Source organism: Empidonax traillii, unplaced genomic scaffold, assembly GCF_003031625.1.
Source record: "Empidonax traillii isolate 1590-97213 ecotype Southwest subspecies unplaced genomic scaffold, ASM303162v1 scaffold191:size1449129, whole genome shotgun sequence".
Classification (NCBI taxonomy): domain Eukaryota; kingdom Metazoa; phylum Chordata; class Aves; order Passeriformes; family Tyrannidae; genus Empidonax; species Empidonax traillii.
In genome coordinates, this window is record NW_020955384.1 from 475,699 (window position 1) to 490,225 (window position 14,527).

A 14,527-nucleotide genomic window follows, 5' to 3' on the forward strand; every position below is an offset into this window, starting at 1 on the left:
TTTCTTCTCCAGAGATGTCCATATATGTAAGTGTAGGATCTTTTGAAGATCTTCTGAACCAGCAGTCTCTAGGAAGAAGGGTATATACTTTTTCACACCCAGCAATCTTGAAAGTGTTAAATGAACTTGATTAAAATCTTGGAAAGCTCTCAGAGATCAGCAGTCTTAGTAGGTGAACCCTAAAATCCCGCATCAGAGCCCTTCTCAGTTGGTGCAGACTAGCTTAGAATAATTTAGTATACTGCTGCAGTAGTTGCCATGACTAAGTTGGTGCTGTGTCCTAAAAGGCAGTCAGTGCTGCTGCTTTTGGTGGGTGTTTTGAGCTCTCATCCTCCTTGAAGGGAGGGACTGGTGGGAATAAATTCCCCATTGCTGGGAGAATTTAACAGCTGTGGATAAATTCAACAACTACAAAAGAGAGCCCAGTATTTTGATGAATTATTATACAGGTGATGCTCTTCCCAGGCTCTGTGTCATTGTCCGGAAATCTAACTAGTCTAATCACCTTGTTAACTACATTGCCCTGTAAAAATCAATTATCTTCTCCTATTGCAAAAGGATGCATGTTATGCAGGTCCTTTTGGTTTTAGCTTTTGCAAACACTTGCAGATGAGATCCTAAAAGGGCTTTACATAAAAGAAGTAGGAAACTGTGAAAAATGTGTGGTTATAGGTGTGATTTCTGTCTTTGTTTTTTCAGTCAAAAGGGATACTTTGTGTAGTGATGCTGCCCATGTGGGCCTTATGGAGACACCAAGTCAAGGCAAAGGTTCTCCGTAATTCTGAGAGGGTGAAACAGAAAAGAAATGAGGACAGACACCACTGTCACTTCAGTTGTTTCCCCTTCTCCATCAGACTCAGTGTAGCACTGCATCACTTTCTGTTATGCTGAGAAAACAACTTTTTCACTCTGTTAGCAAACTGTGACTAGTTTACTTAGCTCAAGTTCATAGAGTGCAAGTATAGCATTGCTGAATGTAGTATTTGATCTTGATTTACTTGCTAGAAGAGCTCTGTGCAGGGTTTGAGTTTCGTGATTCAAATATTTCAGCCTATTTGTTGAACCCGAGTTTTACCTTTGAATGCTACAAGGATGCTACAGAAGCTGAATAATTGAATATGCTTTTCCACCAAGGCTATTCATCACAAGGCAACTCTGGAATAGAAAAGCTATAGTCAGAAGTAATGCCCCTGCAAATCCTCAGAGGGATTGGAGCCTGGATTGAGGGCCCCACTTCAGTCCGCTGATGTATTTGGACAAGCAAAACTTTAATTCCTGATAGGAGCTTCACTAAGGAATGAGTAACCTGTTGTTAGGAGTCTGTAGCTAAAAAAGAGAGTCTGTGTCATCATTTGGGTTATTCAGCATGCTGCTCTCTGACCGTGAAGTCTTTATGGCTAGAGATGAGGTGTGAGTCAGAGAGCAGAGCATAACTTCCAGCTCTGCTTTCCACCTGGAGCCTATCAGTAAGGCAATTAGGAAAACTATGTCAAAAATAAAGTATAATACCGAAGGGTTGAATGCCGAATAAACTTTATGAAGCATCAGGGAGACATGAATATATTTCTTAGGATTGCTGATGGCTTGCACTTCCCTAAGTTTATTAATGTGCAGAACCCAAGATGCTTAACTGAAGGGTTTGGGCAGCCTGTTAAAGCACATCATTTGAATGCTTGTGCTCTGAATGTATCAGTTGAGGATTTATTTTATGTGAACGTCAGTGTTGGATCCGTGCCCTGAGCTATGATGTACTGATTACTAATGTGACTCTATTTCTAATAAAAAAGCAGAAGTTACCTGTAAAAATATCTTAACTAATTTAGTAACCAGTATTGTTACCATTATTCTGTCGTGCCATTACTTAATGTTTGAACATGAACAGCTTAAAGTACCACATATTAGAGTGAGTGCCATTTTTGCCACTAACAAGGTTTTAATCAAGGCATTCAGCAGCTCTAAATAGGCCTTTGCTTCTAAATTTGCATATCAGGAGGGGGCTGGGAGCATGAGTGGGTGGATGTCATGTCCCAGTGATTAATGATCTCTAGGAAGCCGAGAAGGGGAGAGTAATATACGCAGTATTTCTACCCCCTGGAGTAGGAATGCAAACACTATTGTGCAGATCTGTGCATAGTCGCTGACTTCCTGGTAGCTGGAGAATTTCATACACTCCTCTACCACAAATAAAACTGTCAGTGGAGTGACAAAGATCAGAAAGCCGGGCTTCATTTATTGAAAAGAATAGCTCAGACACAGTGATCCAGAAAATTAATTTTGTAGGTGTTTGGGAACTTGGTTGTTTAATAAGAAACTGGTAAAAAGAGAACTTTTGATGAAAGGCCTGAAGGCATCAAATATTTGTTGAATTTCAGTCTATTTTGTTTCTGACTATTCCTGAATTATTGGAGAGGAATAACTTCCGTGATATAAAAGACGTATCTTGAACAGGAATTAGAAAGAAAACAAAGAGAACAAGCATTCCCAAAAGTAATAGTTGCCTGAATTTCAATTGCTAAAAGAGCAAAAGGGAGATGGCACAGTGTGGAACAGCCACCCACTCTGATCAAACTAGAACCAGCACATTTGTTAGAAATCCTGTCTTGTCTGATTGCTGTGATTTTCTTTCTCTTTTACTAATTCTTTGTTAGAATTGTATTAATATCTTAAAAACTGAGGACAGCTTCCAAGTAGATATTATTAAAAGTCTTAAATGAAGTTGTTTGAAAAGTTTTCTTCATTCTCGTAACACTTCACCAATCGTTGAAACATCAGTGCTTGTTGCTTCTTTGATAGCTTTGAGGTCTGCATAGGTAAACCTGAATAGTTCTGTAGTATTTCTAAATACATCCATTTATAAGTTTAGTTGGACGTGAGCAAGTAAATAATGACAGAATTTTAATTTTTGCAGCATCTGTGTAATTGAGCCCAATATTCAGCAACACAATTCAATGCTGACAATGAGAACAGGATAGATAGCAAACTCAAGGGATGTGTACCTTGCAAAGTAAATTCCATCCTGCTCCAATAAAGAGGAGGGAGGAACCCTGTGGTCTAATTTAAATCACTTAGTGACTCTTTGGGAAGCGCTCCTCTTTGTGTGTTGCAAAATGTGAAGATGCTCGATACTGAAAGGTAGTGCTTGGTAAATAAACCTGAATCTTTTTTTTTTTAATGTGTTAAATGCTGTCTGTATTTTATATATACTACAAGCTAAATAAAAGTGAAAACATTTCAGGGGACCTAAGAATTTACCACCATGCCCTACTGTTACAGCAGGAGGAAATGTTTTCTCTAGTGTACTTTGTCACATTAATGATGGTAATGCAGATATGTGGTAAAATGTTTTAAGTTTCAAGGAGGAAAAAACTGACCCCTGCAAATCAATGTGAGAGTTCCCCCTACTGTCCTTAGAGATCAGCTGCTCTAGCTCACTGCTGCAAGCTGTGCCTTATCCACGGGATGGGGAACTGTTGGGGCTGGAAATATTGCTGAACTGCTGCAGTATTGCTTTTGGAGCTTTTTGTCTTTATTTTTCCTTGTTTGTCCCAAGAGCTGACACTTAGGCGATAATGCGTGCCACCTTCTTTAAAACCCAGAGAGCAGAAAATAGAGCATTGTTAGAGTTGTAGGGCCTCCTTTTGATTGTAGTTGTACAAGCAGTTTATGGTGAGTTGTATTCTGTTTTTAATTCTTTCTTCCAAATGAATAATGAATTTTTAAAATCTGTTTCAGCCATGCAATCAACCTCTTAAGCAATGTTCCCGTTTCTTGCTTGGATGTTCTTATTAATCCATCATCCCAAGAGGAAACAGATATAAAATACAATGGTATGAATATGGGAGCAATTCAAATTTTACTGGATTTCATGGAGAAGAGAATAGACAAGGTATGGGCTGCAGGGGTTCCTTGCAAAAGGGACCTTTTTTAAGTGCACATATGTAAAGCTTGTTCCAAACCTTCCAGCCAGTATTAGCACAAATATGGATGTTATTCTAGACTGTGAAACACCTCAAAATTTAGAACAAATTCCTGTGAATATCTGAAGCTACTTGCTTATGTGTGTGTGTGCGTGACTATGTGTAAAGTTCATACTTTGGCTGTCATATAGAACTTCATTGAAGTGTTCATAGAATTTGTAAAGGAGAATTTGTTACAAAATGTTTTATTTGTATTTGGTTTTATTTTAGGGAAGCAGCTATAGAGAAGGTCTGACTCCAGTTCTCAGTTTATTAACTGAATGCTGCCGAACTCACAGGAATATCAGGAAGTTTATCAAAGCTCAGGTAAGTAAAATATTCATCAAAATTTGAATATGGAGCTATTGATAGACTTTGAGGTTTGTACATTAGTGCAGGACAGTGCTATAGAAATAATTTTTCAGTCATGTAAATCAGTAGATATTATGGCCTAAGTTCCATGATACTTTTTGTAGAGCTGTTAAGTGATAACATCAGGGATATTGTAAAGCTGTGTTAATGTGAGCCACCATGGATCATATGAGATGGGGCAAAGAACTCTGAAGCCTGTCCCCTTACAACAGGCATAAAAAAACCATTTCAGTGCAGTTAATAAAACTTCGCAGAGCTGTGTGGTAGCCAGTGAGAATACAGGTGTTTTGATGGGTTCTGCTTGAGCTTTAGTTTGACCTCAGCAGGCAGGAATCATTGGGATTGAAACTTGTGTGCCAGTGGATATGAGCTGTCCTGGCAGAGTAACACTGTGTTCCTGAACAGAGGCACACTTCATCCCTCGGTCTTTTAAAGGATCAGTTTAATACAGTATGGATTGGGGGTTGGCATTTTACAGGAGAAAAGATTTCTGTGCCATTGTTAAAGATCTAAGAGGTCTGTATAGATTGGTGGTTGAGTGTGGTGTTTTTTATTTGTTTTGCTGCTTTTTCTCAAGTCAAGTGGAGAGAAATTAAAAGATGAGCAAGGGAAAGACAGCTGAAAGCAGCTGAGAAATGTTCTTTTTCCTAAGCTGCAGTGGTTTTTGGGTTGCATCCTAGATGCTGCTCCCAGGTCAAAGCTGTGCCTGAATTCATAAATGGAGTTTAAAATGGAAGAGAGCATATATTTCCTGCCTATTTCATTTAACCAGAAAAATGGTTTTGAGGAATTTAAGAAACTCGTTCTTGTTGTTTATTGTTTTTGTTCACAGCAGTTCTTTCTTAGGATAATCTGCTGATCTGTTAACTAAAAAAAAAAGCTGCAGAGCCAAATGTTCAGAAGCTAGAAAATGAAGTTGTCTGCATGTTTTTACGACATCTCGGCATCTAGATGTCAGGATGTAATTGCATGCTGACTCCTACCACAGGACCACTGCCTCATATAGTGCAGAGAATGGATGGATACTGCTAACTGCATGGCTGGGTGTTTGATATTTTGAATTACCCTCATTGTTAAGTGTTGGCCTTAGGCTTTATTTATTGTGCACTATTCAAATTGTGATCTGAAGACAGAATGATTAATTTCCTCATAGACTGTCCTATGGCACTCATCACTATATTAGTATTAGAGTACTCTAAAAACATTAATTCATTCTTACAACACACTGTGAAATGACAGTCATGGTACTATCCCCATTGGGGAGAGTAAGCAGGGACAAAGTAAAATGTTTTTGCTAATTGTTTGAATACTTACTTTGAAAAAGAGGGGTCTGGCTTTTTCAAAGGAGTCAATACTGTAGCATTCATTTGTTTAAGTATCAATTCCCAGTGAGTCCGATTTCAGTAGTAATTGTGCAGTAATTTAGCACAGGACATGACATTTTACATTAGACACCTAGAAGACAAACGACCTGCAATTTCTTATGACAATTATTGGCATCTTTTGTTTCATTCCCTGGTAAACCATTGAAGATACGTAATTCTTATTAGAGTCTTCAGATCATTAAATATTCCATATTATGGCCCAGATTTATTTGCAGATTATATCATATATCCTGTGAACGGGAAAAAATTAGCATAGATTTTGAGTCTGAAGGCATACACACGAGGAGGCAGGACTTCGTTTGCCAAACAAACCATTATTCACACACGTCCTGCCTTTCCTGAGGGTTGAAGTTAACAATATTAATGACACTTAATGAGAAAATAGTGTTGAGAAAATGTTAAACACTGTTTTCTCCAAAATATTTCTGAAATTTATCTTGAACTTTTAAAGGAATGTTTTCTGGGAGAAGAGTGCAATTTCTCTGTACATGTAGAGAATGTATAAATACATAATGCTCTAAAAATGTAGAGCTCATTTTTGAAATTTGGCAGTAGAAACTTGTAGTAGAACTTGCAACATGACTTATTTTCCTGCTTTTTCATTATAAGCATATAGTTTTTCAACATAAACTACACATCATGTTAATATTGTGAGTTTCCTTAAGATGGTATGTATAATGCTTTTACTAGATATATGAGCAAAACAGAAGAAATAAAGAACGTGATGTTACTGCTGCCTGTTGACCAGCTGTTTCGGTACACCTATATATGCTCATAAATTCCCGATAACTGTATTTTCAAAGTCTGTATTTGAGACTGAGTGCTTTTCTGCCCAGAATGACAGACCAGAGAGCTTAAATATATTAAGAAGCGAGAGTCATTACTAAAGCACGTAGGCATAGCTGGCTGATTTCATTGCTTTTTTTTTTTTTTGAGGAACAGAGCTAACAGTATTTCCTTGTTCTGTTGACTGTGGGGGTTTTTGCAAGTATTGAGTAGGTATTACTGTGCACTCTATGCCTTTTTTTTTGTGTGTGCTGCCAGGTACTGCCTCCATTAAGAGATGTGTCAAATCGTCCAGAAGTTGGCACAACAGTGAGAAACAAACTTGTGCGCCTTATGACACATGTTGACCTTGGAGTAAAGCAAATTGCAGCAGAATTCCTTTTTGTTCTTTGTAAAGAGAGAGGTAAAAATTACTTTTTCTTCTCCCTTCTCCCTGTAATGTCTTGCTGTACTTAGTACATTTGCCTCTTGCTATAACTCTCAGTTCAAGTAGCAGTATGGTGTGGTTTGTTCTGTAGCTGATTGTGGCTGAATAATGTTCTATGTGGCTCTTTGCAGTCGATAGCCTGTTGAAATACACGGGCTATGGTAACGCCGCAGGACTGCTGGCAGCAAGGGGCCTGTTGGCAGGAGGAAGAGGAGATCACTGGTACTCAGATGATGAAGATACAGACACAGAAGAATACAAATCTGCAAAGCCAAAGTATAGTAGTATTTTCAATTCTACATATCCTGTTCTAATTTAGATTTTGTTTTTTTAATGTAATTTTTTTTGTTTCACCTTTTCCAGAGAAGCCAGTTTTGGAATTACATGTGCTTATACTAACTACTATCTGCTGATTAATTCATGGTCAAACTATTGAGAGACCAGCCTCTAGTACTGACCATCATATAGTTAGATGGCTCCAGAGGGAAAAAAAAAATCACAATGACAATGATTTAAAATCAGCCTGAATAACTATTTAAAATGCAAGTGTGGAAAGAGATTTATAAGCAAATTTTAGAAAACAAGTTATAGTAACAAACTTAGCAAAGATGGCTTTTGCTCCAGATTTTCCAGGAACTCACATGAAGTTGTCAAACTGCAACTATTGTTTATGGGGTATATCTCTGTAATGGAGAAAACAGAAGTGTCAGATATGGCTTAAGATTTTAACTGGAATTGTTGAAAAGGAACAAACCAGTAGGTCCAGTTTCAGTTTTGGTCTGGCTTCAGAATGCCAGTTACTAAAATTTTCTTAAAGAATCAAGTGTGTCACATGTAAATATGGAAAGAGGAAAATAACTTATATAGAAGTCATGCATCAGGAATGCAATTTATTTGAAAGATTCAGTGATCATATAGAGGCTGTCTGATACTTTTTATTAATTGTAATTGATTTGGTGTTAGAGGTTTCAGTTTGTCATGTTAATCAAAGATTTGATGCCTTTTTAAGTAGGTTCTGAAACTGTTGATAGTGGAGATCTGAAGGATGTTGGTTTTTCTGTTTTACTGTGTTTTCCTTGAATTACACAGATGTGGTGATATGATATGATGGAGAGTTTTGGTTTATTGAAAGTTTCTTATTCAGGTACATGAATGAAACACAGGATTAAACATATGAGAAGTTACAGGAATTGCACTGCTCTTCTGCTAAGAAATGAACTTTAAAACAGGAAGTTTCTTTTTATTTCTGTGCTTCAGGAATTTTTTTCTTGCTGTTTTCTCTCTGCTCTTTTTTGAAAAGCCTGACATCCAGTTATATGCACATAAGTGAAACTATAACATCTATTTAGTTAAAAACCGACACTTTAATGAAATATTCAAGACAACTGTCAGTTGATTTATGCATCTGATTTTCTGTATTGCTGTTAAATGTTTGTGATTAAAGTGTTTCAAAGGATAATTTGCCCTGAAAGTGTTCTTTAAAACTCTGCTTGTTACCATTCCTGTATCACTGTTGACTTGTTTTAACAGTGAAAATAAAACTGGCATTGTAAATTCTCAAAATAAAGTAACTTAATTTGGTTTGAGCAAAAAATCATTATCATGGGAGGTTAAGCCTGTACAGAATTAGTTTCAAACATGTATCTGTCATTCAGTTCCCTATTTATGTCATTATTACTCATGACGTTGTCATTGCACTATTATTACTCCCCGGTGTGTGGGTTTTAACATAACAATTACAGGGGGGCTGTGCGTTTCTGGGTAGCTAACAAGAAATTAATACAGTGAATCAACAAGAAGATACAATCACATTTCATGGGAATAGGCTAAAAAGGGTATAAATATGGAGGTTGGCTATTTATAACAAAAACTTTCATGTGCCATTCAGACAGTTTTAGTCTTAGTGGTTTCTGTTAGTTCCTTTCTTGCTATTAAGAAGATAGAAAATTTACATATTTCTACAGAAATGTAAACTGTATTGTTTTTCCACCTCCAGCATTAACCTTATCACTGGTCACTTAGAAGAACCAATGCCTAATCCAATGGATGAAATGACAGAAGAGCAAAAAGAATATGAAGCTATGAAGCTTGTGAACATGTTTGATAAACTTTCCAGGTATTGTATTATAGCTGTTTTTGAGAAAGGCAGCTTGCATCCTGGCTCTTTACTAAGGTCTGGTGCTTCAAAACACTGCTAGAATCAACTTTTTGGAGGATTAGGACCACTTTAACTGCAGAGAAAAATGTTTAGCACTTGAAAGAAAAGAGTGGTATGTACAGGACTTCAGAGGAAACCTCTCTTGGAGAGGATTGGACAGAATCAGAAAGATGTGGTGGCAAGGGGACCTGCCTCCTGAATAGGTAGGCTGATGTTAATGGAGAGAATTTCTTCTTTGGAAGTATGGAACATGATCCAAGCCCAAGGCAAATGTGTTCATTTTCCCCAAGTCAATGAGCAGCATCTCATTGTAACTGCTTACCTCTGCTGCTTATATGAAGAGCAAATACAGTGTGAAAATAGTTGCCATCAGAAACAATAAATTGCATAATGGAGCAATTCAAATGGAATTTACATTTAAGACTTACTGTGGATTTATGAGATTAAGTGTGGACTGGGTTACAAATCAGCCTTTGTAATTTGTTTTATGTGACTAAGGTAATGCGGTGAAAGAAAATGGTACTTAGTGTGACAGTGTACAGGTGTACAGTATTGATACAGAAAGTCCATCTTTGTTTTACAACTTTCTACGTACAAAAGGGGAACAGACGTGCTGTTATCTGTAGCTTTTTTTCTCTTGGACTCAGTGTGCCTAGAATTTACTGATTTTTCTTTCCACATACTTGTAGATTGCCTGTAGTTTGTATTCTACATAAGCAGAGTTCTACATTCTTGAGGAACACGTAATGTAATACCAATTTACCGTTAGCAATAGGAGATAAATATATAAGTGGATCACACTTCAAACATGGGAAAATTTAGCAGCTTGTGTTTGTTTTGTGAGAGGGTAAATATTCGAATAACAAGATCTCTTGAGAGAAATTGAGCAAAACAGGTATTTTTACATCTCTAATAAAGATTAGGAGTACAGCAAAATATACAGGAGAATCTGAAATTTACATTAGCTGTCAAGGACTGAATTACAAGCATGATTGAAAGCAGGGAAGGAACTTGAAACAACTGATCTGAGACTGTTAGTGAAATACTTGGATACTTTTTTCACATTATTTGTATGGAAAACAAATGCGGTATGTCATAGTCTTTTTAGTAAAGAGAAGAAAATGCAATGCTCATATAATCTTAATTGACCTACTTTGTAAATTGGAATGATTGCTATGTAAGCTAGAGAATTAAGATGCTGAGCATCAAGGGTACCACAACAAAATGACTAAATGGTCTGAAATGTTTTTTTAAAAGAAAGATTGAGACCGGAGATGAACTAAGACCGCAGACGAGTCAGTTGCTATCACTACAGCAGTTACACAAAAACTCCCAATGGCGTTACTGTAGCATAAGAGCCTTTTCAGTTTGGAGGATCGAGACACCTGCTGTGGTGCCTGCTACAGACTGACAATGACTGAGCAGCTGGTGCCCTGTGCCGACACTTACCCTCTTGGCCAGTAGCACTACTGTCACCTTGGGCTTTCTGTGTCACTTACTTCCACCTGCAGCTTCTTCTATAGTACTTAGACTGCAAACACTTCAGGGCTGGGACTCTTTGTGGTAAGGTTTTTGTTTGTTTAGTGTAGTGATTACTGTGGGGCAGTGTTGTTGGTGTGACCCCTTTAGGTGCTGTGATAACATGAATAAAATCATTTGACTGTTCTTCCCACACTTTTTGTTTTACTAAGAATCAGGGAGGAGGGAAATGGTGGCAGGAAGGAAAAAGAAAGTAAGACTTGGTCTAGGAGGCTGTGGGATATTTTTCATGAATGTAATTGAGTGGGCAACTGGGGGCTTTGAAGATGTTAAATAGCATGGGAAGCTGCCAGTCTTATATACAAGGAGTTAGTAACATGCTGCTCATAGTGGGAGTCCCTGTCTGGTTTTGGAGTAGAACACTTGTGCTGCTTCCAGCTTGAGCCCTTCAGTGCTGGGAGTTTTCAGAGGCTTAAATCTGTGTTGAATGCACATTTTGCCTTGGTTTGCACCCCATAAAAGCAAACCAGAGGTGGATTTGGTAGGAGTCTTTAGTTGCTTCTGGGGTTTGAATCTTGCCTTGAGGCAGAGTGCTCGTGGCAGGTGTCCTTACTTCTGCTGGTCTTTATTGTTGCCATCATAGGGGGGGAAACACTTCGTGAACAGTTTCAGTTTGGTGCAGTATTATAAATACAGTGTTATAAATGCTGTAAGTGCTTACAAGAGGGGGAGGAAATTGAACAGGAACAAAGAGCTGCTTCTCATCTTGAACGACTTTATGTAACTTTATCTGTGTAACTTGAACAAGAGCTTAGAGTAGACTTGTGTGATGTGCAGCAAAACTGTTTTAGTGCACTGGTATTGTCCCACTAATGGAAGCTAAGCCTTGAAGAGCTGGCACACTTTTACTGGAGAAAGGTATGAAAGAAAAATGTTGAAGGACTGACAAACTTGCTTGTCCTCCCTGACTGATGAGGCCAGTCTCTCACTGGAGTATTCTAGATATGGCTTTGACTGCCTGAGTATCATTTTTGAAAGCTACCTCATGACAAATTGAACTCAGAAAACAAATGTGCAGAACAGTGCTGCTTCATGGAAAAGTTATAGCCTTCATTAGTGCTGCTGAGTGCTTACCCTGTACACGGTGTACAGGTTTATGGAAGCTATAAGCAATAAAGGGACATTTTTTTGCCTCATTCCATAATAGGCCAGTGGATTTTTGCTTTTCGGGTTTCTCTTTATTTTCAGCATTGACAATGAAAAATTTAAACTTTCTGAGATGATGTAAAACTGATTCATGCATTTGGTCACATCAGGTCATACTTCCAAAGTTTCTAAGTTCTGTTAGGTTGTTGGTGTTTAGGCCTGTTCATGGGGTAATTGACAATTGATGAGGCGAAATTAAAATTATTCTCCCAGTTTTGATTTATCAAAATACAGATAGGAAAGCTGAATATTGTTTCTGAACCCTTTTCCCTCACCCCAGTATTTTACCATAGACTTTGACTCTGCAGAAGCTTTTATACAAATTAGTATTTTGCTCAGATTTGGCTGGATGAGATACTTTTTTCAAATAATTAAATATATACAAATTATAAATATAAATGAACATAAAAAACCTTGATTAGTGCAGCTCTTGAGAGATGTATATATTACTTAGGTTGATTGCTGGATGCCTGAACTTGGCCCTGATGTGACTCTATTGGTACTGTCTGCAGTAACTGTCTTGTTGATTCTTCAAGAATTGTTTGGTGACTGTAAACCAGTGTCCTCTGCATGTGATGCACATCTTTGAGCTTTGAAAAACTCCCCAGATCTACAAAAATATTTAACTCAGCCTTCCATTTTTTGCAGATACCAACTTAGCCACCTTGAGTCAGTGTTGTATGATATTCTGTCTATATAATGGATTATTGGAAATGCTCTGTGTTAATTAAAATGTCTGGTAAAAACACTAACATTTTCTTCTATTATAAATGGCAGGTAGAATTGTATATTAATTGACTAATTTAAAATGTCAGGATGCTTTTTCCAAGCCAACCTTGTATTAATAGCAAGAATCCCTTTGCTGATGAAATGGTCTCCAATTATCACAGCTTGGGTTTTGTTGTACATTGAACAGAAGTCAACAAAATGAGTATGGAAGAGAACCTGTCTAAATAAACCACCATACTCATTAAAAACACGAAATTAATCATAGAATCAATGAAGAAAGCAATGTTACATAGATTTTTTTTTCTTCCCCTTTCTAATCATAGAACAAAATAATGTTACATGAAAGGATCAGAACTATTATGTCGTACTCAATTATGAGGAGGTGAATAGGTCCCCAACATACCATTTTATCAAAGGAGCAGACTGGTGTTTACATGATGGCTGTTTGATTACAGACACCATCATTAATTCCCTGTGTCAGCACTGCCCTGTGGCACAGAGAGCAGACAAGAAAGAGTCACCCTTCAAAACAAGGGAATGATTTTTAAGTTGTTATCAAGCTAAATGGGCAAGCAGGGCACCAAAACTTGTATAGGTATATTTGAAGGGACTCTCGGGAGATCTGGAAGTGGAAGAAGAGAATGCATTTTACCAACTGTTTAATTATGGTGTGTTTCTAAGTACACTTGAATAGAATGCTTTGTTTGCATTAGAAAAAGAACATTGCAAGGTGCATATGAGTATGTGGGAGGTCACATAAGGGTGTTCAAACATGCATAAATACACACACTGTGTGCTGGTATAGATCTTCATGAATACAGAAGAATTCCTGCTGCCATCTACTAGGCTGAAGCCTTCAGTGTTCTGCCCTATGGGTGTGCTATAAACATCCAGTTTCTGGATAGTGAACTGTCTGCTGAACTGTCAGTTTCTGGCACTTCCCTTGCCACCTTCTATCTCACTGTAAGCAGTAAGGGCATCCTCAGTTAGCCCAGGGTGTCAAAGCACGGTTGAGGTCTCTAAGCAGCCAGTGCTAAGTGTGCAAATTGCTGAGGCTGGCAGGGCTGAGACTGTTCGTGCCAGGTAAGGATCAGCTATGTGAGCTCTTGCATTGTCCTTTGGTTTAGCTGAGTGATGCCTCTTGCAGTCCTTTTGTTATTTAGCAGAGAATTGTTTCAAACTTCAGAAGCTGGCTTTGTAAGCAGCCCAGATCTTTTCACCTGTTTGCCTCCCTCTGTATTTCTCCTCTTTGAAGACCAGGAGTAAGCTTGTGTGGTGTTCCGAGCTGGCAGTCAAATCTTCACTGGTGAAAGGATGTCACGATATCAGTCCTTGAATAACAGCAAGCTCTCTCCAGTGTATTTAAAGGTAGCTCCTACTCTTACACACACACTGAGGGAGAGTCTGGCCAGTGCTCTTTGAATATGGTCTTGCAAACCTACTTCCCACCAGACCTGGTTTAGCCAAACCACAGAAGTTTCTCCAGGTCCAGTTTCTCGTGTGGGATTTGTGATCTTACTTCTGTAGTATCTGCACAAACAGCTGCATTTATCTTGCTGTTCTCTGCTCTTCCTGAGCAAAAGGACTCTTTGAGACTTAACTGCTTCTTGCCTGTACAATATCTAGCAGATGCAAGTAATTCAGATGTTGCCTTTCTTGCTGTTCCTGATGCGTTAAGGTTGGATGCGTTAAGCTGTTTGCAAGGAATTTTTGTCTCTTTTTTCATCCAAGGGAGTAGTGCAGCCCAGACAGAGAGCTGGTGAGATGGCTTTGCTTCCTCACTGAGTGATGCAGTTTTACTGTCTGTAACTCAGGAGGGTGGTAGATGTGTGTTAAATTGACAGCTTTGCTGGGCTGCCTTTCAAGTAAGGGGTAAATTGACATCAAACCTCCACTCCTTGATTTAAGGTGACTCCTGAATATTTAGAGGTATTTTCCTTTTTTTTTTTCCTTTCCCAGCAGAAAATCAAAATGTTATCTTTGCCCTTACAGCTTCTGCCATAATCCACCTATAAATGAGATGATAAAA

At 38.1% G+C, this 14,527-nt stretch overlaps 1 protein-coding gene across 1 annotated transcript in view; it reads left to right on the plus strand.

The window, feature by feature from the left end:
• RIC8B (RIC8 guanine nucleotide exchange factor B) overlaps positions 1 to 14,527 on the plus strand; it is a 34,672-nt gene that overhangs the window by 18,290 nt on the left and 1,855 nt on the right. The window contains exons 5-9 of the mRNA XM_027886645.1: positions 3,733 to 3,886; positions 4,188 to 4,283; positions 6,758 to 6,902; positions 7,058 to 7,202; positions 8,923 to 9,042. Of these exons, the coding sequence (XP_027742446.1) occupies positions 3,733 to 3,886; positions 4,188 to 4,283; positions 6,758 to 6,902; positions 7,058 to 7,202; positions 8,923 to 9,042 (660 nt within the window). The remainder of the gene's footprint in view (positions 1 to 3,732; positions 3,887 to 4,187; positions 4,284 to 6,757; positions 6,903 to 7,057; positions 7,203 to 8,922; positions 9,043 to 14,527) is intronic.